We start from the raw sequence: 23,336 nt of genomic DNA on the forward strand, positions 1-23,336 counted from the left end.
AAATTTGTTTCAAAGACTTTGTTCCTTTCTCACCCTTCTTAATAACAAAACAGCTGTGCGACTGTTGGGAACACCTTCCTCCATTAGAGGAAAACACAAAAAAGCAAAGTTTAGCCTAAGCCCTTGGTGAGCATATAACGTCATATGCACAGTGGCTATAATGCGAGGAGGTCTGGTACGTCTATAGCAGTTGGTTTATGTTTGCTGTCTCTCTTGGGATTTGTGTATGTTGAATAGGATTAATTGCTTCAGGAATCAAACTGTGCTTTTAAACCTGCTAGGCAGCTGCGTGATATGCTACAACCATCATCGAGCACTTTGACCAAGCAATTTTGATGTAACACTAGGGCCGATATTCCCGCATGCCTCCATCAAAATGAATGAAAGGTTTTTCTCAGGTTTTTCTCAACCCCTGAGATATTTTCTTTTCTACATGTTTCAACGGCAGTGTTAAGTTCTATAGCTCTGGAGGGATGGCTGAGCAAAGAAGGTGCTTCTTACTCCTGTAATGGCTCTGGGACAAATGTAATTATTGGCCCCTCGTAAGTACTGCAAGATACCTGACACAATCCAGGGCCACGGCAGCCATTTAATGTAGTGAGAACCGGGATGTTGCTGAACTAGTTGGCACCACTTAAAATAAATCAGGATTGCATCGTCATTAAAGACACACAGATAAACAAAGTTATGTGTACTTCATCTTCATACTGACTGAGTCTGACAGCAATGAATCCAATTAGCTTTTCACTGAAAACAATGAAATTAAATCAAGAATTATTTTGGCCTTTTGGCTCTGAAATCTGTGTAACAACATGTGCTTCCACTGTAAACATCTGCTTTATTTTTTTATTTTCTTTGTATGACAAAGTTCAACACAGGGAATTAATCCAGAAAAGAGCAAAAACTTTTCACAGCAGTAGACAGGGAAATCATGGAAGTACTTCCCCTCATAAAATGTTGAAGACTGAGGTTTTTTGTTTAGTTGTGTCAGACAGCTTTTATTTCCAATAGTTAAGATGGAAAAAAAAAAAAAAGATAAACCACTGTATCATTTTTACACACTAGACTAAATGTAATCTAATTTTAAGTCCTACAACTTCTCAAAAATTCTTTTTTTTTTTTGCCAAGTACTATGCCTTATGTTCTTTTCATTGCACTAGAAATAGGCTTAAGCGCACCTAGTGTTCTTCCCAAATCTTACAACAACAGATGAGTAAGAATCACACTGAATATTACTGGTGAAGCTGATGTCTCAAGCTCTGTCTTTGAAAGCATCTGTGAAACTCCTTCTGGAGGTTTAGTGCCCATTGCGCAGTTGTCATGGTTCAGAATCTAGCCATATACATTAGTCAAGTGCAGGCAACCTTTTCAAAGCCGTATGTTGTAAATATGTATCTAAATTCACCTAAATTCCTGAAGATACAGAAATAATTTGAAAATCATAATTTCTTGGACTAGATCTGATTTAGAGATACGCCAGAAATGTGTAAAGGAAAAGAAAGGTTGTACCAGGATAAAAAATAATGTGAAGGACTAAAGACATACAAAACAATTAGTGGTTGGCTAATTACATGCTGTTTTAAGTAGAATATTTTAGTGGACATGTTTAAAAGATTGGCTAATATCAACTCCATAAATTCAGATTATTTTTAATACAAAGTCTTAAGATACTGTACAAAATTCTTCTATAAGCCTATCAAAGCATGCATAATTATAGGATGATTTGCATCTTTGATTGAAGAAAGTCTGCAGAACAAATATAGTTTTAGGAACTGGCTGTAGGGATAAGCCATCATCGCACTGAAAAATAGTAGTGTGCCAACTATCGTGTGCAAACTAAAGTGAAGGGCAGGAAGAATTTCCTTATTTCTGATGAAATTCCTTTCCTTCATTCACTGCTCCTCCACTACAACTTGAAGAGCAAAGTTTATGCCTTTGGAATGCAGCAGATTGCCCCAAGTGTTATGGGTTTGGATTTTTTTTTTGTTTAATTTTTCCCCTCTGGGGACACAATGCTTCTGGGTATCTCCCATTTCCTTGACAAACTGCACTATTTGATTGCCGGTTCCAGCATAGCATATGCAGTTTATAAGAGCAGTGCATTCTTTTGCTCTCTATAAAAGAAAATAAAGTCACTAAAAAGACTTAAGGAAAATGCCAAATTCCCAGGAAATAAAAACTTCTACCTCTGTGTGTGTGTGTGTGTGAAGTTTAATAGCTTTTGAATGAAGTAACATTTTTATTGCTTTGAGGCATACATGTATTGCAATAGGTTTTATTATTTTGGAAGATGGAAGTGTGAAGAAAGACGCTCTAAAAAAAAAAAAAGTGGTGTTACATTGAATAGAAAATGTTTGCATTTCATTTGTTTAAAAATAAGCTATTAAAATGTATCATGCGATTCTTCACATGTCAGCCCGGACAAATGAAGCAAAGATGCCATCTTCTTGAGAAAGTAGGTTCTCAGGCGTATCATATTCTAAAATGTTCCCTCGCTTCATGACGATGACCAGGTCTGCCGTTAGGATGGTGTGAACCCGATGCTGCCGTAAAGAAAAGCATACAGAAGTTTTCATTATGATAACTCTCACTGCAGTTCATTAATGGGCCTACTGCAAGGCATGACAAGTTGGTGAAAGGCTAGCCTTGTTTACAGTGGTATTCGGAGTAGGTCCTTGGACTATATCTTTAATCTGAAGAGATCTCCAATTACTTTACAGCCTCTGGCACCCAGCCTGAAAATACTTAAGCATGCACTTCACTTTTGGTCCGCTAATTGCCATTATGGACAGCACAGCTGTTGGAATAAATCCTACGGCACCACTGAAATACATCTTTCCCTTTAGGAAATACGGGCAAGAAACATCCTGGGTAGCCTGCACTGTCAGGTGGCTTAGCGTCCTGCTCCGCTCCTTGGTCTCTGTACCCTGACTGTCTGCTCTGCATCTATCTTACGGCACTCCTGGGCTGTCTCCTGTAAATCAGTTAGCTCCCTCTAAGATTAAATTTGTGGGTGCTGCAGGCAATAGTTTAGCCCCATAGGCAACAGGAATGAAACCAGGCTGAGTTTGATTTCAACGCCGTATGAATACAGCCAGTCAGGTATAGACAGGGTGAACTCTAAAAGTGTGATATTTCACTATAAAGGCTGGAGGTCAGGGATTACTTTATGGATTGGATTCCTCTAACATTATAGATTCAATGTTAGCTGCCGGTCTAAGCTTTAGTTAAATATGATTAGCATAAATAGTCATGAAATTAAACAAACTCAGGAACCACACAATAAACACCTTCTTGCACTGTCATCTCAGAAGTTGTGCAGTAGAAAGGAAGCAGAGTGAAAGGAAACTAAAGAGGTAAAAATAACTACCAAAGAGCCAGAAGTCTCGTGAACAGTGTGGACTGAGAGAGTCTACTTGTGAGTCTTCACCAAAGTGGTGAACAGGCCGTCCTCTTTAAGGAGTAAGTTTGAGGCAGTGTCACATTCAACTAGAAAGCCCTCAGAAAGGACTAGGACAATATTGGCGTCCAAGATGTGAGATACGCGATGCTGGAAAAAAGAAAAGAAAAACAGGTGGGTGAAGGAAGGATCAGCCGTGAATGAAGAGAGGAAGGAAGTGAAGCCAACTCTGTGAGGAAAGCTAAATATTAATGTGTGCCTTTTGCTTGAGACACCGACTTTGGAAAGGAAAAGCAAAAGAAAAGTGAGATTTCAGTCAGAAGGACAATACTGAAAATTTGAATGGCATGTAACTGAAGGAGAATATGCTTACTGCTAGCATCTTCAGCATTTACACATCCAATAACGTTAGAGCCTATTGTAAATGAGATAGGTTAAGTGGTTTGCTTGACACAAACTAGTCACTGACAGACTTGAAACCAGAGTCCAGGAGGCATAACTCTAATCTCTAACCGCAGGGCTGGATTCCAGACAAAGCAAATGAAACAGCTGTTGAAACATGTATTTATCTCATGGATAACACATCTGTTTGTTGAGTAAGCCTGCCGTCACAAGGTGGAACACTGTGTATGTGTCTACGTGTGTACGTGTGTATGCATATATATGTATGCACATACACATGCATACCTGCACAGATATATGGAACTTTTGGGCACTAGAAATGTCAGGATAACAGGAAAAAATATCATAAACCCTTAGTTGAACAGATATTAATTTTTGAGAATTCCCATTGATTCCAAGTTTTAAAACCTTTATCGTAAAACCAACTTTTTATTCTGAAAGAAAAGATAACCCAACTTGAGAGACCACACCAACAAGCTTTTGAAATCTCCGCTCCTTTTATAAATTCGTGCCATGATTGTAGACCCTACACACATGCATAGACTTCAGAGGCAAAATTCAAATCTAGATTTTGGTGCAATTTTCAATAATGGTTTAACGCATGGGTTCGGTTTCAATTTTTTAGTGAGAATGACTTCAAATTTTCTTGGAGACAGTGTAGATGCTGAAGTTCCCTGTAGTCCTTCTTCAGATCTGTTTTAGTTTGGCCCACTTGCAAGATAGCATTTACTGCAAAATTTCAGGTTGATTGTATGTGTCTTGACTTGTTCTAGTATCTGGGAATATTCTGACCTTGTGTTTTAGTTTGATTTTTTAGTTTTATATAGTGATGTTTAACTGGTGAAAGGCAAGACTGATTGCCTGAGGAATGAGGAAAGAGAGCATTTGCTGGCATCAATACTTACCGCTATTGTTACAACTGTGCGGTCTGCAAAGGCAGTCATCACAACCTTCTGCAAAATGTTTTCCTGTCAAAGGAAAAGGCTTACTTCAGTTACTTCATCCTTTTACATTTTAATTCATGTGTCTTCAAGCACGTAAGAGAGAGGATCATATTCCATACTATCTCTGATCTGTGCACCAGATTCTCAGTAATGAAATGCCACAAAGGGGATTTTCTAAAACGTTTCATTTTGTCTTTTTTCCCCTCACCATAGGCATCAATCCCCAAAACACATCTACAGCAACGGCTGAAACCAAAGACAAGAGAAAGGCAAAAAAGCTGTCAGTTTTTTCTGCTAAAGAGATCTCATGGCTGACATTTAGGGAAGATGATGCCTCCTCTCCTAGTAGATCCATGCATCGATGGTGCTAATTGCTATACTCACTGTGGCCATGTCAATAGATGCTGTGGCTTCATCCATGATGAGAATGCTACTCTTGCGGACAAAGGCTCGGGCCAGACAGAAGAGCTGCCTTTGCCCTACACTGAAGTTCTCTCCTCCTTCTGTTACCATTGCATCTGTAATAAAATCAGTTACTTCGAATGTTGCACCACTGAAATGCTGTGTGTTCATACAGTCAGGACCCAGTGATTTTGAGTGGGCACCGTGAAAGCTCTGGTTGTGCACTCTTCCAGGGTCAAGCAAAACCCCTGTAAAAGCCAATAAGCATAATCTTGACTGAACACTGTAATGGAGTGATACCAAGAAAAGTGAGCACAGCTTCTTGGGAAAGGAGCAATATATCATTAAGCAAATAATTGGCACAAATAGTTAGCAAATCTGGTAGGCTGCAGGATATTATCTTACTAATATGAAATACACTTAATATGGAAGGAAATACGTCAGTTTCCTTTGTGAACCAGATCTGAAATGATAAGGAAAATGCTCGGTCAGTGTTCTAGACAAGAGCTACAGCTCTGCTGGCAGAGCCAGATTTTGCTGAAGAAGCGGAGGTAAAACTGCTCTTTTTTAACTCTTTGCTGACTAATCACCCCACTATGAATCTGAGGTGCTGCAGGATTTTTCTGCAATGAGGGGAAAAGCAGACTACTCTTCAGCCTTCTAGTAAGAATATTCTCTCTAGCATAGAGACAGAATATCCATTAGGTGCCCGTCAACTCCTACATGATGGTTCAGAGTGTAAGATCCCATGTATCTGTTTATATGTGTGCATGCTCATGCATGCATAATTTCATTATTGGCCTGTGTTCCCAGAGATTTGGTTCAGACATACCAAGGCCTCCTGGCAATGACTTGACCATGTTCTTCAACTGAGCGATCTCCAAAGCTTCCCAGAGTCTATCATCAGTGCACTTGCATTCTGGATCCAAATTAAAGCTGCAAAGAAAACCATAACAGGAGTCTTGTTACTGCAATTACAGTTCATCCAGGTCTTCTGCAAAGGAACATTTTGGCATTGTGTATGTCGCTTGACTTCCCTTGGACAGACTGTGTAGACAGATTGGACTGAGCTAGGAAGGTTCCTTCCCTTTTACATCCCTTCCTGTTCCACAGCGCCCATCACAAACATGCCATGCAATGCTGCTTGTCACCCCGATGGCATACACCTACCGGATGGAGCCACTGAACAATATTGGATCCTGGAGAATAATGGAGAGTCGGGAACGGAGAGTATGAAGAGGCAATTTGCTGATGTCTATTCCGTCAATCACTATCCTCCCTGTTTAAAACAACATTCAGAAGACGTGTGAGGGAATTGCACAAAGCATGTGATCTGCAGGTAGCAGACAGAAAGAGAAAACAGCTATTTTGAGCTGGACTCCAGACCATGAGGCAACGTGCCTTTGCGGTCTCTCAGCACCATTATATAAACATGGGGAAGGTCAATGTATGTAGTAACGCAAGCCAGAGGGAACCCAGCTTATTAGTGACACTGTTGCCTTGCTCTCTTTCTTGTTTTTCCCCCCACCTGCCCTTAGAGGAATACGTGGCTTCCATGCTATGTGATTAATGACGGTACCAGAAGGATAGTTTATTATGGGGCAACCTGAGCTTTACAGCCAAACAGAGCAAGAACAAGAGCAACTTATGTAATTAGCCATGTCCTGTGCCTTTCTCTGTTCCCCTTGACTTTAACAGTTGCAGAAGATATTTATTTTGAGATTGTGCACAATTTGTTTTGCATAATATATGCATGTACCTGCAATCCATACATCAGGAGCCAAAACTATCCTTCGAACTCTAGAAGGAATGGGGTAGCATTAACTTTTTAACAAGAGGCAGATCAGAAAAACAAAAAGGATGTCCTACTCCAAGGCATTTTAATACCATTCATGCTGGTTCCTACAGCTCAGTTTCATTTGAGTATTTGGTTGTGAATTAGCCACATACTGTTCTGTTAGCATAAGATTACTGGAAGCAGTCACATTAATCACTCCTTAACCCAGTAGTTCATTCCCCAACAAGAAGTTACTGCAACAGCTGGGATACTTGGTAAAGTAAGAGGATTTTTCCATTTCTAGTCAGTAGTTCAGGTCAATGAGCATATGGATCTCATCTGAAAATCTGATTTATGATGTGCTGGATGTGGCAACTGCTGATATTCAGGCGAGGGAGATGGGGGAAACGTACAAGAGAAACTGGTTGGCTGCTCTGTAAGTAGAAGAGGGCGAGAAGGGCAGAAGGAATCTCTTCCCTTGAATCCTCAAACAAAAGCCAGGAACTACTGACCCCACTGATTTTCCCTGGACACAGAAACTTCCCCCGGGTTATGGGGAAGGGATGGGCCAGGGCAAACTGAATGAGGATACGGTAAGGGATATTTTCATCAGGCTCACTTCTGCAGTTTCCCTGTGGATTACTTCACCGGGCAGCTGCAGTCAGCCCTGGGAAGTACCTAACATGAAGTTCATAAATTCTCTCTCCCAACAGTGAGAACCTAACCGTGAACTGGCAAATATATGGATATTCAAAGCTGTGCACGTATGTCTCTTCTGTCATTCCCACTTGTCATGATACTGCATTTTGTAGGTTACTCTGTGTGGCCCTATTCCAATGAAAGACTTAATCTCCACCTAGTTGGACTACCATTAGTCTTATGCATTTATTAGAAGTTCAGAAGAACCAAGATTTCATCTGTAGGGTGCAAAGTCCAATTGTCTTCAGACTTTCAGAAAGTCTGAATCAGGTCATAAGACTTCAGCATGAGGCATCGGTGGTTGCATAAACTTAAGCAATTCCTTTTCGTCACAAATGAGGACATGAGAGGAGGTTAGCAGAAGATGAGGTGGACTAATAAAAGAAAAATTAATATGGCATGCTTTGGGAATAGGGGAATGCATTTTTGATAGAAGCCAGGGTGTTCAAGAAAAAGAGAAGAGCAGATGAGGAGACCTAAGGGAAAAAGTAAATTAGAGAGGAGTTGGGAAACCAGGAAAGTAATGAGGGGTGGCCAAGCAAGACAGAAGAGAAATGAGAGGTGGTTTGAACAGAGGGCAAGAAAAGGGAAACTCTAAAGAAAAAAGAAAGAAGTGAGAGTAGGGGATAACATGGAACACATACAAATTCAAAGAAATAACAGAGCCATTAGGAACCAAGATGGACAACATGAATGAAATCTGGCTCCAGTAAAGTTACTTGAAATCTTGTTATGTAACTTTTATTAGAGCCAAGACTCCACCCAGAAGTGGACCAGCATAGAGGCCCAATACGGGTCTAGCTGAGGGAGAGAGAGGGACATGCATAGAGGATAAACAGAGCTTGATTAGAAAAGACTCAGGCATTCCCATTGGGAAAAATCAGGGATACAGAAGGAACAGACAAAGAAAAGATACAGAAAGAAGATTAAAGTAGCGGGAAACTTAAAGTTGGCCATAAATATAACTATTCTTTGACTGCACTATTTATATATCCAGGAACCCTGGTCATGAATCAGAAACCTATTACCATAGATACATATAGGCACAGAACCACAACAAAAGCAAGTATTAGCTGCATCAGATTTACTTATCCTCCCACATTCTACTGGGGTTTCCCTAGCAAACGTTCCACGCGCAATGGCTAAATTAGAAACACGTAAATCTTTAAAACAAAAAGATGACTTTCCAGTAGGTTTCCATATTCCTGCAACAGTACACATGTATATGTATTATAAATGCCAGGGTGCATATTGCTGCATACTAGTTCATTCCAATTAGCTGGGAGAGTGAAATGCTGCAGGAGTGAAAACATAGCAAAATGTTTCCAAAACCTTTAGTCAGTTTCTGCTGTAGTTGTGGGAAACCACAATAAAATAAAAAATAAATATCAGGGGAATGGACTTGTTAAGTTCTAGTTTCTGTTCTGCTAACATTTTGACAGCTATCGCAAGTTAATACAGTTATTCTTTAGGGAGAAATTTAGAGGCTCCAGAGAGTTGCATATTTTTTCCTCCTATCTCAAAAATGGCATATTGTTTTGTCAGAGCATATGCAAAAAAAATTAAAAAAAATTAGAAGTATAATCTGTGCGTAACATTTCCTGGAAGAACCAAGCGCTACTCACAATAGGACACTTTGTACTTTGAAGGATCAGGCATAACAAGCCCCATTCTAATCAAGTGTCTTCTATGCCAGAGAGCCAGGATATAAATTATCAAAAAGTCTCCTTGCTTCTTCTGAAGAAATAAGGGGGGAGCAAGTCAGGAGTGACAACATGCTCCAGTGAAAACTAACCATCAAATATGTCCACCATTCTGAAGAACGCCAAAGACAGGGATGACTTGCCGCTGCCAGTACGACCACAGATCCCAACCTGCAAAAGAAAGCAAGATGTTACTTACTTATAGAGTAAGCTGTAAGCTGTAAGTCAGGCTTGCAGTCCTTCTGGGAAAGCTGGGCTGGACTGCCCTTCTGGTGAGAAGAAAGGTCCTTCCCAGTGGCCCATGGCAGACACCAGGGAAAAAACAAAAGGGCATTGCAAGCACACTCCTCTTTTCTGCCTCTCAGCATTGTGAGGGCTTGTCCCAGGAACATTTTTTAAACTTCGGCATTTTGACCTGGACTCCAATGACACTATATGCTGAAATGTGAGATATTCTTGCATTTTTACTCAGTTCCAGTCTGGTGTTCATCTAATCTCATCTGGCCACCTAGGCTCACTCTATGCGAGGGAGATGGACTTGGAAAGAAGTGGGACTCTCAGAAGGAAAACTGATCCCAGCCAAGAATAAGATGTCATCAGTGTAAGTTTCTTGACCCATGCCCAGGGTCCTCAGAGAGGACCATCAACGTATATAGCTGTCACTGCAAATTGTTGTTATTCTTGCTCTTCTGCCACCTTAGAAAGGGAAACACAGTAAGGAAGGATCTGCTCCAGAATGAGGACGATAGGCAATTGCTTGACATGGTACCTTTTGTCCCGGTTTGATATATGCCTTAACATGTTTAAGAACAGGCTTCAGGTTGTTTTCATATCGAACGCACAAATTTTCAATCTTGATTTCACCCTCCTGGGGCCAGTCTTTGGGGACTTGAGAGGGATCTGAAATAGGTACAGAAAACCAAACCAAAACGAATGCTATCAGAGGGTCAGCCTTTATGACATTCCCCTTTCCCCCTCTTTCCTGCCTGGGGACCTTCCTGAAGCCACTCGAGAAATGGAGTCCCACTTTCCTGCCAAGGGGGAGCTGGGAGCTGTCTGGTGGGCACGTTAGCTTCCAGATCTCGACACATAAGAGGAGGGCAAATGCTAAAGTGGCTCTCGGCAATGAAACGGGGAGAAGCCAAATGAGCAGAGAAGAATGTAGTGTCAGCGCAGTGTTAACATGTTCTTCGGTCAGTAACCGGCACAGGAAGGGCAGTGCAACGAAGGATGTTGTTACTGCCTTACAACATGAGCTGTTGACATTACTACAGCTCATATTTCATCCTGATTTGCAAATAGGCAGGCAGGTTTTGCCTCCAGACTAAGGGGCTTGACTTCCCAGGGAAGCTTGCTGACCTGCGAGCTTTTTTGGCCTTGCACTTCAAGCACTTCTAAAATACCAAGCAAAGTCAATTTTAAACATGCGGAGTATGAACAGCAACGTGCAGTTCAGGGAACAGTTGCTGAGGTTCAATTGCTAACATGCCCTTCTCCTGTAGTCCCCATTTGCTGCAAAGATCATCTGAAGCATGTGACTGATGGTGCATTTCTACTTTTTATCCATATTTTTGTTTTTTTAATAGGTACATGGATGTTTTGTTCATCCCATCTATAACTGTGCCCTGGTACTTTCTGATTGTACCACAGGGCCATGCTCTGTCTCCCTGGCATTTGGTAGGGTTTTTTTAATGTTGACTAACATGGGCTACATATTTCATAGCTGCTTTTGGCTATCCTTGTCACTCAGACCAGCGGGAGTTCCTGCATGTCAATAAAAACAGATTTTGGCCAAAAAGGCGTATACATCTTACATGAACAAGTCTACCATGCTTTCCCATTACCACATTAAAAACCAAAAAGATTAGAGTGCAATACCCAAGTAGCCATCATAGTTCTCCGACTCCATGTTCAGGAAGCTGTGCACTTTTTTTACTGCACCCATCTGCACCTCCAGATCAGCCAGATTCCTCACCACCCAGTTCAAATAGTTGGTTATCTGCATCACAAAATGAAAACAAGGACAGGGGTCAGCCTTCTGGCTGTTCATCTACCTGTTTGCGAATAAAGGTTGGATAAATTTGTACTGGTCTTTGGCCTGACAGCACAATGGATCTCTTATTGATGTTACAACAGTTCAAGACTAAGTGCAACAGCATCAAATACGTAATAAGCCAGTTATACCCCAACACAAACAACCCTGACATAGTAATGTAGTGCTCAGTATTCTCATCCTTGTTTTTTGAAGGAGAACTATGGAACTATGTACCTACAGTCTGAAGATGTGGCTGATTAAGGGAATCTCTTGTTCTCAGCATCTACTAATCAGTACTGAAAGGCATCTTCTTTAACCACACAAACACAGAAAAAAATCAAAATTGGAAGCACTGTTTGGAAATACTGCATTTTCTAATCTTTCAAAGACTGCAACTAAAGATTAAGAAAATTTACTATTTGCAAATATATTGAAAAGATTCGATGGGCATTTCATTTCTGTTTCCTTCTGTGCATATTTAGATAATTCATTTCTCTTCCTCTGTGGAAAATGTGAGGTTCTTAGCATAGAAATATATGAGGAATAATGTATTATCAGCTCAATGGTATCTCCTTCTTGGTTTTCATTCCCATCTGTAATCAAAAGGATTTAATCAATTGTACAGGTATTAATTGTAGTAGATAACAGTTGATAATTAGTTGCCTAACAATACCCAGTAGCTTAGAGAAACTCATCTCTAGTCAGGACTGACTATTTAAGGCTCAAAATTGTAAAGCAATTTCCTAGACCTAAGTTCCTAAGTCTGTGTTTAGGTGCTCATATAAAAAAGAAAAACTGATCTTATTAGGAACAGTTGATTGCCAAGCACCTTTAAAAATTGAGATACTTTACATGCCTGAATAAAGGTTTAGAAACCTAACTTAGACAGTGAAAACATCCTACACACAAACACATTCAGAGAAAGGTTTTGTCATTTATTTGTTGGAGATTTGCTGAATTTGCCAAATAAGAAGTTTATTATGAATACATCACCCAGCCCCACTTCTTTTCCATTTACCTAATACTGATGCAATAGGCATACAGTAAATAATTTTCACTGAGATTCAGCAATAACATTTGTTGTCAGTTTAGAGGATTTAGTTGCTTGCTTTATCCTTAAGACAGAGTTATTCTAGGTGGTAGTGTGAAGTATTTTCTTTGCTGTTCAGAAACCCGCTCATTCTGTGTCCAATTTTTGAGTCGGGAAGTTACGGAAATGGGTACATTTGCAGATAAGCTAAACACTCTGCAGAACTGCTGCTTGTGGAGTAGCAGGCTGCAATCATAGATCCAGCAGATTTGATAACAGAGCCTGGCATCCGAAAGGCTCTACCCATTATTTCAGCCTTCATCGCAGTTGTGCAAGGGAGTTGGCAATGTTTATACAAGGGGAGAGAATAAGCTTATGGACGTCTACTGTAAACACAATGTTGGTAGAAACAGTTTGCTCTCATCCAGGTCCAAACATCAGCCCTCTCAGCTCCAAAGAGAAATGATACAAAAGCCTCTGTTGGGGACACAGGTAATGATCCAACTGCATTCAAAGTCTCATCAGTGTTACTGTGGGGCAGGAGAGAGACAGGTAATCACTTGGTGACTACAGCATTTTTTCCTCTGCTATGCCAGACTTCAGCATATAGCTAATGTACGCTAATGATCTGTTTGCAAATACAGACTAAATACAAAGAAGCCAAAGATGATGCAGACATCTTGGTGCTTCCAGATCTCTGCTATTGAAGCAAGATTACCAGGAATGTTTTCAGAGTGAAGTCGAAGCACTGGGACTGATTCTCAGTTGCTGGCAGAGTCTTACACTGCTGCAACAGCGGCACGAAGGGGATCTAAGGCCACCCTAAGGCAGCTGCCAAGAACTTTCTGTCATAACCATGGGCTCGCCAGCATTTACGTGCAAAGCCAAATCTCAGTGTTAGATCCATACCCATATCCCTCCCTCATACCAGTGCCATAAAGCAGCCAGTTTTTTGCCATGCCAGCCATGATTTAAAAAATTCTTCCTGCCATTATCCTCATCCTGCTTTTGTCCCCACTCTCATTGTTAATTCAGTGATATTTCTGCTCTCTCTGGTGATCATACTCTATGCTCATGATGCACTCCGCCTCTCTTACAGCCTACTACACTAAAACACTGTTCCTTCCCCATGACTCAGCTCAAATAGCTCAGTGCTAACAATAGAGTTAAAATGAATCGGCTAGTGTCCCACCAAGATCTCATCGCTCCTAACCCCATCTCCTTCGCTTTCCTACTGCTACCTGTCATGATGAACCACGCCTACCAGCTCCAAAGGTGCCAATCCCCAAATCCATTCAGAATTTCCTGGACAATATTGGGCATGTGAGTAGTTTCCTTCCAAAGGTAGAACTGCCATTCCTGGTTCTTCAGCAATTATTTTATTTGGTCTTTGGTTAAACATTACCCAGGTTATGACAGTCTGTGGGATAGTATTTTCTGACAGGTTTTGCCATATACAGGCAGAACCAACACAGTGTTGTGCAAAACAGAATGCACAGCAGGTCCTCTTACGCATTTTTAATTTTCCTGCTCTGCTTGGGAGCACGCAGGGCCTGGGAATGGTTGTGTTTTTTTAATTGGCTCATAAAACCTGAAGCAAGTCCAAGTTGCCCTGAACTCTCTCAACTTTGGCTCAAATCCATTATTTGCAAGATTGTTTTTTTCAAGATTAAGAAAGCTGGACGATAACCATGTATATGTATTTTTAAAAATATCATAAAGTTAATACATTGGTCTGAAAGTTCTTATGCTTTGCCTTGGTACATACCGTCAGAGCATACAGGAGACCTAGCCCCACAAACCCCGAGTTAGGCCCTTCGGTGATAGAAGTGACAGCCGCAGTCAGAACTATGCAAGCGCCGAGGTAATCCTGCAATGAGAGAGAGGGAGAGAAAGGTTCTAGATGACATTAAAAAGCAGCAACAAGAAAATTTCTTCAGATACAGAGCACATTTGCTTTACTAAGGATTATTTCTATAATGACACCTAGTCCTTAATACTGGGTTGTTTTTCCCAGAAAAGGTCAGGGGTTTTGGTGCCCAACCTAAAACACTCTAAAGGAACTTCCTGAACACAAGTGAAACAGCCCGGTATTTTCTGCAAATCCAGTTGGGCTAGGGTATCTCTTTGTGGCCACTCCAAAAAGAGCAGGTATCAAAAAATCTAATGAGCACATAAAAAAAAAAAATCATAAGAATGGCATAATACTGACATCCTTAATTCCTACCACTAAAACAAATCAATACTCTCTCCACTCTCCTTCAGGTCTTCTCAAACATGGGCTTGCCTCCCCCAAAAAAGAGAAGTATCAGTGACTTCACAAAGTCCATGAAGAATTTTGGTAGAATTTATACAGGTAATGCACATGTTTTATGGGCACAAGTGGGCAGACTGACATAAAGTGTCTACATCATGCAATGGCACACTGTGCATGGTGAAGGCATCCCCAAGCCTGCTATACACTCACAACTTGCAGTGAAACACCATGTGGGTGTTGGTAGTGTGGACTCTGAAAGCACTATAGCTGTGTAGTTGTGGTGCTGCAAACGAGCTACTAAGCCTTGCTCCTGCTACAGCACTTTGAGTTTCGGAGTGACTCCGTGGTAGATACCTGAAGGATCTCAGCTCTGTTGCATGGTGATGACTTGATTTACAGAAATTGCTGTGTAGGCTGTATTAGAAAGATCTGACTTCTCACAAGCTTTGCAGGAGCTTGAACCCATCTTCTTGATGTGCACCTCAGTTCTGAAGTGAATGCCACATGTGATCTCATGTAGTTGTCAAGGTGCCTGATTCATGAGACTGCTGGTATTCCCACTCTCCCACTGCTCCCTGCATTATATTTACTTTGGATTACAGGGTTAGCATTTTCCATCCATTTTTTTCCTCCTGTCTGATAATATCCTGCCTGGAATCTTTCCCTCTGAGATTTGAAATGAGTGCTGCCTAGTTCATCTGTCTATAAAAAGTGTTGATGAGCAGATGACAGATTCAAACTTAACATCTACAGGGAAGTAGAAGCACAATGGTCTCGAGTCTCCATCAGCGGTTGGGACAGGACTCTACAGCTGCTATTAAACCCTACAAAGTTTTGAGTGATATTAGTACCACTGTGCCATTAGGCAGACCTAAATAAACTATTCCTTGGCGCGACCACGTTATTTCTAATGCTATGATGAAGCGATGCACATTCTTTCATCAAATTCATTCTGCATGTAAGCAAGCCTAAGACTATGAGACATTAGCAGGCAATGCCACGGTTTATTCCAGGATTGGTTGCTGCTCTATTATTTATCTGTCTTTGATTTGGAAGCAAGTTCAGCTTGACCTTGTTTGCTGTAGGAAGCTGAAAGCTTCATGCATGAGGGAAAGCTGTGCCATCATAAGAAATGGAGCACAACTTTGTTGCCCTGCCAGCATACCAGAAAATGAAGGTAAGGATACAGCCTTTGAAGTGAGGATTAATCATGCCTGTTACTATTTGTGTCTAGCAGAATCAGGTCACTGCTCTGTTTATTCACTGCTCTTTTAGTGTCAGATGAATAAGGAAATCACAGTGATTTTGCTTGCCTCTTCTTGCCTGGCAAATCAGGCAACCTCCTCATATGCTGCCCCTGGAGACCCCCCATAAAAGCCAGGGGCCTGTCTCACTGGCACTGGCTGCGTTGTGCCCTACTATAATTTGTTTTCCAGTGGGACTCTAGTTCTGCCACCTTTCGTGATATTGAACAGTACTGTACATCGCACAGTGTGGGCTCACAGCTGCAGTAAGGGCACTGCAAATGGGGGCTCTAAGGTACAGCTGTGGGATAAAACCTGTTGCTGGAGAGATACCTCAGGACCTCGAAGCTCAATGGTGCCTAAAACAGCCCTGGCAGAATGATGGCACAGTTCACAAAACTACTTAAAAGCCATGCTCTGCTTTGAAAGTAGTTCCCGCTGGGGCAGGTCTGCAGATGCTGCACAGTAGTAGAGAAAGCCTTGTTTCAAGTTACGTAAATGTTTGTTCTTGCACTCTCTTCAGACGCTAGACATCACAACAGCAAAAGATGAGGGAGACTTGTATTTTCTTACTCCTGGCCAAGAAAGCTGAAAAAACCCTATGGGTTTAACATAAACAATCACGATCTATTTTAAGGAACAGTGTGTATAATCTCATAGTGAGATTAATTCTCATTATTATCTTCTCTGCATCAGGCAAAGTCTCTGTTTGCTTCCAAGGTTTCAAAACCATGGCTGGGACTAAACTGAACGTACCGTCCTGACCTCCAGCCATCTGTTGGCAGCCGATAGAAATAAGTAGGCAATGTTGTTCGTGTCTGTTAGTTCCAGCATACGTTGTTTAAATCTGGCTTCGTGCCTGCCAAGAACAAAGTTGTTACAACACATTACACACTCATACACAAAAGGATGAAGCATTAAACTCTTCTCTCCCTCCCCTCCCCCCAAACCAAGACTTTTGGCCCTTCTGCCTTTGCCAAACTTTGAGTTAAAAACTCTTCTCTAAGGACCTGTACCTGCTGCCAGGGCTCTCCCTAACCAGGCAGAGCTACACGTACAGTGGGGAGGAATTTGTTCAACAAGCAATTATATTGGACTAGATTTTGGATCAGAGCCTGTCCCCTCAAAGAGACTGCAATGCCAGGGTGCTAGGGACAGGTTTTACTTCCCAAAGCATATCTGCTTTTAGAGCTGTGGACTGTGGCTGCTGCTGCCCTCCAGTCCTCTCACAGGTGAGCGCTGCCATGGCCCATCTCTTCTGCTGCTGCCCTCCAGTCCTCTCACAGGTGAGCGCTGCCATGGCCCATCTCTTCTTCTTCACAAGCCACTAGCAGGAGCAGAGGGCTTACCTGTCAGCTTAAAATCTGATTTCAGAAGTTACCTGGCCAGCTGCAGGAGTCTTCAACAGGAGTGACATCTCTAAGGCTTCAACTAATGTAGACTGTAGATTGATCAGTACACCAATACCTTTTAGCTACTCAGCTCAGCTGTTTTCTCAGCCAGTCACACATTGCCTAAGCAACTCGGAAAACTACAATGATAGATGCTATATAAAGCTATAATCTAAAGCTATAGATAATTTCTGAATTACAAAAATGAGTGGTGATACCTCCACTGTTGCTTGTTTCTCTCTCCCCCACGTAATGCCCGTCATGTTTAAAAAACAGTGCAAGCATGTCAGAGCGCCTAAGAGCCGAGTCAAGGTACACTTTGGGAGGGCAGGGGGAAATCTCTGTTGGTGTAAGTGTATTAAATTCATGGCGCCTTGCAGTACTTTAGGTATGACCTGCAGTCAGATGGAAACCATTTCGTTGTTTCATATTCTACTGTCTGTTAAATACTTGAATAAACTAGCTGAACTTCATTCAGCAGCTTATCGTCTGTTTTATCATAGCAAGCTCTTCCATTTTGAAGCCTCAGCGCCCTGCTGTGAAGCACCTGTAACCCCTGTTCTGCCAGAAACTTCTTTCTTTTTTTTTGCCTTTTCCCACTGATAATTTATTTCCCACTGCACAGCTTGTAAACATGGCAAGCAACCTCCCCAAAACAACAACTGGTAACAGTAATGATGGGGGGAGGAGCAAAGATGCACCGACTATTCTGCTCATCTGCCCTTCTGGCAGCAAAACTCCTGTTTTCCCAATGGAAAATCTGACATGCTCAATCTGTATCTTTTCATCCACGTCCAGCTCATCTTCTGGGCAGTTTTAGACTTTTATCCTGTCAGATGACAAACAGTAAAGGTCACTGAAATTGCTTTCTGATCCAACTGTACTACTTTGTGGTAAGCTATGTGAGGAGCTGCTCTATTTTATCCTGGAACATACTGAACTCAAACTGCAGAGAATGACTAACAGGACTATTAGTAAATATGAGCTTGCTGACAAAAAACACTGGAGACTTCAGGTTTGGTTGACAGTGGAGCACAGACAGGGAAATGAAATGGCTTCGATTAGCGCCACAGATCCTGGAAAACTCAAGTGATGGTTACGATGCCTAGTCCTTCCCTAGGGCTGCCTTTTGCTCTCTGCCATCCAAGCCCACATTGCTCTTTTGTAAGGTAAAGAAGAGTTGAACGACTCCCAAGAAGTGCTAAGCTCCTTCATATTTCTCAGGAGATAACGTGATGGAAGGCCACTCTGAACCTCTCAAGAAGCACTCAGCATACATCAGCATCGGGCATTAATTATGACTTACTGTTTCAATACATCATTCTGGTTGATAAAGCTTGTTACAACATTTCTTGTTGACCACTGGCTCACATCTCTTCAACACAGCAACATTTTTGCTTGTCCTGCCACAGTCCTTGCTGCAGCACTCTGAACTAATAGCCTAGGTCCTAAAGCTAGCTTGAAGTGATGAAACAGTCTTAAGCTGATCAAACACACGGGTAAATAGCAGTGCAGTGTGATCCACACTGGTTTGAAATTCTGCAGCGTACAGAATGAGTGCAAGTTACGCTTACTGGGGGACAACATCAAGCTGGCACTTAGACAGAGTCATGCCAGCTATAATGTAGTGCATACAAGGAGAATTTGGCCTATGTTTCATGTAGTAAGTAGAGAAAAAAAGTATATGCATGGAAAGTTGGAAAAATTCTCTGAATCTTCTGGAATTTATTTTTCGGTTTTGATTGACAAAGCTAGGTTTTAGAATATTAAGATCAAGTTCTGTTCTGCCATAGTTTTCTTGGAAAGTCCCTCTAGTTGCATACTGATTTTCAGTTGGAGAGTACTATAATGATGTTTCCCTGCCTGACGAAGCGGTTAAATACAGAAATGATTCAGGGGCACTTGGATAGCACAGCTTGTAGGATATAGCACAGGGGTCTGAAGGAGTGATGCCTGTGCCTGCCTGGCAAAGGAGAGCTCCCTGCTGTCGAAGTAAGGCATGGTTAAACTAAACACCTTAAAAGTTTAAATACTGTATCCTAAAAAAGTCATCTTTAATTCAGTGGAAAACCAATATAGATAAATTAGTGTGTTACTGAAAATATGCACAAGCATTTAGAGATGTGGCAAAGCAACAGGAAAACAAAAATTTCTTCCCTATTTTGAGATAGTTAAAGTCTACCAAATCCAAAAATTTGCCCTCAGACATGGTCCAACAAGCTGCACGGGCCAGAGCAGAACCCAGGCCTCTCTGTAATAATTTGTTTTACAGACCTGAATGCTCTGATGGTGGTAAGGCCTTCAGCTGTCTCAGAGAAGTGACAGAGTAAAGGTAGTTGGGTGCTGTCGTCAAGTTCCTGGAGATCCCTAAGAGTACGAAAAACAACGGGCAGCCATTACAATGTAAACATCTCTGTCTGTAGAAATTTTACTGCATAACAGACAAGAATAGGCATTTTATGTATTGCACATATCTTTTTCAGGATCACACAAAATAGTATTTCTATAGTATAGAAAGACACTGATGTGGGAATATCACATTTCTCTTTTGCCATAGGAGCCTTTGAATCATCTCCCAGCCACCTCCACAGATCTAGCTTTTGGTCACAGCTAAGCTTCTCTTTGTCCCACAGTGATAATGACATTATCACATCTCTCCTGGATAAAAACCTGCTGTCCGTTTTAGCCAGATCCTAATTACCTTTTATTCTCAAACATTCTGAGTTATTAATATAATTAATATAATTAACTTAAATTCAGAACAGTTGATTTTCAACTTTATAGCATGTTATTTGTGGCTCTTACATCAGGTATAAAATAGAGTTTGTGTATCTGCAGGTTTATCTATTTTATTGCAACTGATTCAGCTGGTCTAACAAAAAGGGTGCCTTTCCGTATAAACTTTGCCTCATTTTGAGTATCTGTAAGTACCACGACATGCTGAACGTAAAATATAACAGACTATCGCAGACCTTCTATTTGTAGTGTTAACATTATCACATTCGTTGAAATAGAGACAGCGCTGACAGAGAACTAATATGAATGAGAAATTTCCTCAATTATTCAGCAATGGGGTTTTCAAGACCTGCATGGAGCAATGATTTTTGAGTCTAAAAAGTTCCAGTCTCCTGAAACAGGAACGTTTTCCAAACCACAGAGATAAATACATCTTTCTGTAACACTCTGCCATTGGCATAGCAGCCAGTTGTATAAACAGAAGAGAGGCCAGATCGTTAGATATTTAAATTCTTCATTAAAATCCTACTATGTTTGCACACTGTATTAGATAGGCCGGGAGAAATAACTGCTCCGTGATGCTGAATGTTACAGTATACAGAACTGGATTTGCTGCTTATGTTTTGATGATAAATATGCTCTCTTTCAAATTTATCATGGAAAATACACAGAAGTTTTTGAGAGATGTAATGGAAAATACAACAAAGAGTCAAAGTGCTGCAAGAAATATTGTAAATATTTGCATTTCTAAAAATTAGTGAAGCTTATATGCCTGCAAAGTACTGCATGCAAGTAAGTTATAGATACTGGCTGAAGCTATTCCTTCATCCTACGTTTCCCAAGACTATTCTTCCTAGAAATAAATTGGATTTATTCATTTCTATTGTGGATTGAAAGAACACAAGTCAACCCTGGATGCTTCACAAGTGATTTAAAAGAGTTTAACTTAAACAGCTTAAAAAAAAAAAGGCACTTGCTGATACAGATTTTCCCAGAAAACTGTAAGGGAATAAAATGGATGAGGTAGTTATGGACTTGCAGAAGATCAGTGATTGCAGAGCCAATTGGTGCATGTGTGTGTGTGTGCGCTGGCCTACAGGGGTGATCTTGCTAGCTTGCTAGCTTGCATGGCTTGCTAGCTTGCATGGTATGGCTATCAGTACACCATGTGGGAAAATCAGGTTTGGAAACGGAGACTTTACTCTCACATATAAAATCACAGAAAGAAACTGTAGTATTTCCCCGGGGTCTAATACATCAGATTTTGCCTACTCTTGTGCATTTAAGTAAGAAGTTTAAACAGTGTGCACTGCTATGTGTAGCAGGATAGGGATATTATGTACTGACCATGTGACGTCATGCTCAGTACATAAACTGGGGGGAGTTGGCCAGGGGGCGGCGACTGCTGCTCGGGACCTGGCTGGGCATCGGTTCGCAGGTGGTGAGCAATTGCATTGTGCATCACTTATTTTGTATATACTTTTATCATTATTATTATTATTATTATTTTCCCTTCCTTTTCTGTCCTATTAAACTGTTTTAATCTCAACCCACGAATTTTACTTTTTTTTTCCCGATTCTCTTCCCCATCCCACTGCCGGGGGGGGACAGGGAGTGAGCGAACAGCTATGTGGTGTTTAGCTGCCTGCTGGGTTAAACCACAACAAGTGGAAATTACTTTCTGTGGAGTTTTTTTCCCAATATGAAGAAAAAGCCATGACTGACGTTAATCCAGGAAGTTATTTTCCATTCTCTACTAACACTCAAAAGGTCAAAGAGGAGCTTTGACCAGATGCGAGCTGGCTCAGTTGATTAATAAACTTCATGCTCATCTGACTCTATAGCCAACAGTGTACAAAAGTGATGCAACTAGTGTTACTTCCCCAAATACCCCATTTGTAGTCAGGTTGGCCAGAAACATCCTCCAACGTATGTCTTAAACTCATACCTCAGGATCAAAAGCAGGACACCATGGCCATTTTCCCCTTATACTAGCTCCTATAACCTCACATTCCATCACAATTCTTATGTACAAATTTTTTAGAAGAAATTTTCAGGACAGTTTTTTAATACATACTTGGAAGCAACTCTGAAGTATTTCTGGATGAAATAAAACGCTATCCCGAGAGGCATGAGGGCGACAAGGAACCATGGAGTGGCATAGGAGATCATTCCGATGGCTGACAGACAGAGTAAGGTGGACCGGGTAAGAGACTCCAGGGTAGGAGGAATGTGCTAGAGCGAAACAAAAAACAAACAAGGCAAAAGTCACTGGTAGTACCACAATATGCCTTTTCCTATAGAGGACCATAGGGAAAGTGGAATGATACCACTGTGCACTCATTGATATTCTCCTTATATCAGGAGCCTTTATGTTTCTGTGGGTCTACTACTCAAATGCGCAGAGGTTAAAAAATGAGTCAGTAGGTTTTCTTCTGAAGGTCAGTGTTTCAAAGATCACGGGGAAACAGAACCCATTTCCACCTCATTTATATAACAGGCAAGAAAGAAAATTGTTCTTGATATCCCAAATATTTAGAGAAACAGCATGCTCTTTCTCAGAGCCTCTTAATTTTCATTCCATGTTCCCATCACTCTTACATTCAGGATTATTACTCATCCAATGATTTTAATTCACAGCCATAGTGAAAGCATCCCTTCCCCTCCCTGAATGCTCTAAATTCACATGTCCTACGGCCAGGATGGAACATCTATTTGTCACTTGTACTCCCATATAGTTAAAGTTATTATATTCTACCCTGTTTCCTATTTTGAGCCCAAAATCTGGTGTTTTGCTAATCCAGATCTTCCAACAGAAGCAACCAGTCTGCATATGAAGACATTAAGAGCCACCATCTCCCACCATGTTTATTCTAATGGTTACCTGCCCTCATTACTACAAATGTGTGTGTACTTTCTATTTTGAATTTGTCTATTATCATTCCCAGAGCCAGTTTTTTGCTATGCCTTTCTTTACTGAATATTTTAATACATCATCTATTCAGTAGCTAAGTGAAAATTTACAAAGCCAAGATGTAATAAAGCAGAATATATTGATACGTCTACCTGATCAATGATATTTGTATCAGCAGAGAAGCGATTTAGAATTAGTCCCAACGGAGTCGTATCGAAAAACCTGTTGAACAAATTAAAAACAAAAAGCTACCTGAAAAAGAATTCCAGTTTTGGATAAAAAGCCCGGTCAGACAGAACACAGAGCTGTGTCCAGACATTTTCTAAAACCAAGCAGTAAATAGGAATAACATAACACATCATAATGCCTGCATACTGACTATCCAAATGCTTCTCTCGGCAT

At 41.0% G+C, this 23,336-nt stretch overlaps 1 protein-coding gene across 5 annotated transcripts in view; it reads right to left on the minus strand.

Moving 5' to 3' along the window:
* Positions 1 to 2,259: 2,259 nt before the first annotated feature.
* Positions 2,260 to 23,336, minus strand: part of ABCC9 (ATP-binding cassette, sub-family C (CFTR/MRP), member 9) — a 78,137-nt gene continuing 57,060 nt past the window's right edge. For 4 of the 5 annotated variants that reach the window (XM_009332827.1, XM_009332829.1, XM_009332825.1 and 1 more), the window contains 14 exons: positions 23,087 to 23,156; positions 22,098 to 22,255; positions 19,559 to 19,651; positions 16,650 to 16,752; positions 14,161 to 14,262; positions 11,206 to 11,326; positions 10,097 to 10,227; positions 9,420 to 9,498; positions 6,319 to 6,427; positions 5,981 to 6,084; positions 5,131 to 5,264; positions 4,708 to 4,770; positions 3,371 to 3,550; positions 2,458 to 2,543 (listed from right to left, as the gene is read on the minus strand). In XM_009332827.1, the coding sequence (XP_009331102.1) occupies positions 3,413 to 3,550; positions 4,708 to 4,770; positions 5,131 to 5,264; positions 5,981 to 6,084; positions 6,319 to 6,427; positions 9,420 to 9,498; positions 10,097 to 10,227; positions 11,206 to 11,326; positions 14,161 to 14,262; positions 16,650 to 16,752; positions 19,559 to 19,651; positions 22,098 to 22,255; positions 23,087 to 23,156 (1,405 nt within the window). In that variant the 3' untranslated portion in view covers positions 2,458 to 2,543; positions 3,371 to 3,412. Of the gene's footprint in view, positions 2,544 to 3,370; positions 3,551 to 4,707; positions 4,771 to 5,130; positions 5,265 to 5,980; positions 6,085 to 6,318; positions 6,428 to 9,419; positions 9,499 to 10,096; positions 10,228 to 11,205; positions 11,327 to 14,160; positions 14,263 to 16,649; positions 16,753 to 19,558; positions 19,652 to 22,097; positions 22,256 to 23,086; positions 23,157 to 23,336 lie in introns of all 5 variants that reach the window. The other variant, XM_009332828.1, reaches the window with a different exon arrangement.

The sequence above is a fragment of the Pygoscelis adeliae genome, unplaced genomic scaffold, assembly GCF_000699105.1.
Source record: "Pygoscelis adeliae isolate BGI_AS28 unplaced genomic scaffold, ASM69910v1 Scaffold38, whole genome shotgun sequence".
NCBI classification, from domain to species: domain Eukaryota; kingdom Metazoa; phylum Chordata; class Aves; order Sphenisciformes; family Spheniscidae; genus Pygoscelis; species Pygoscelis adeliae.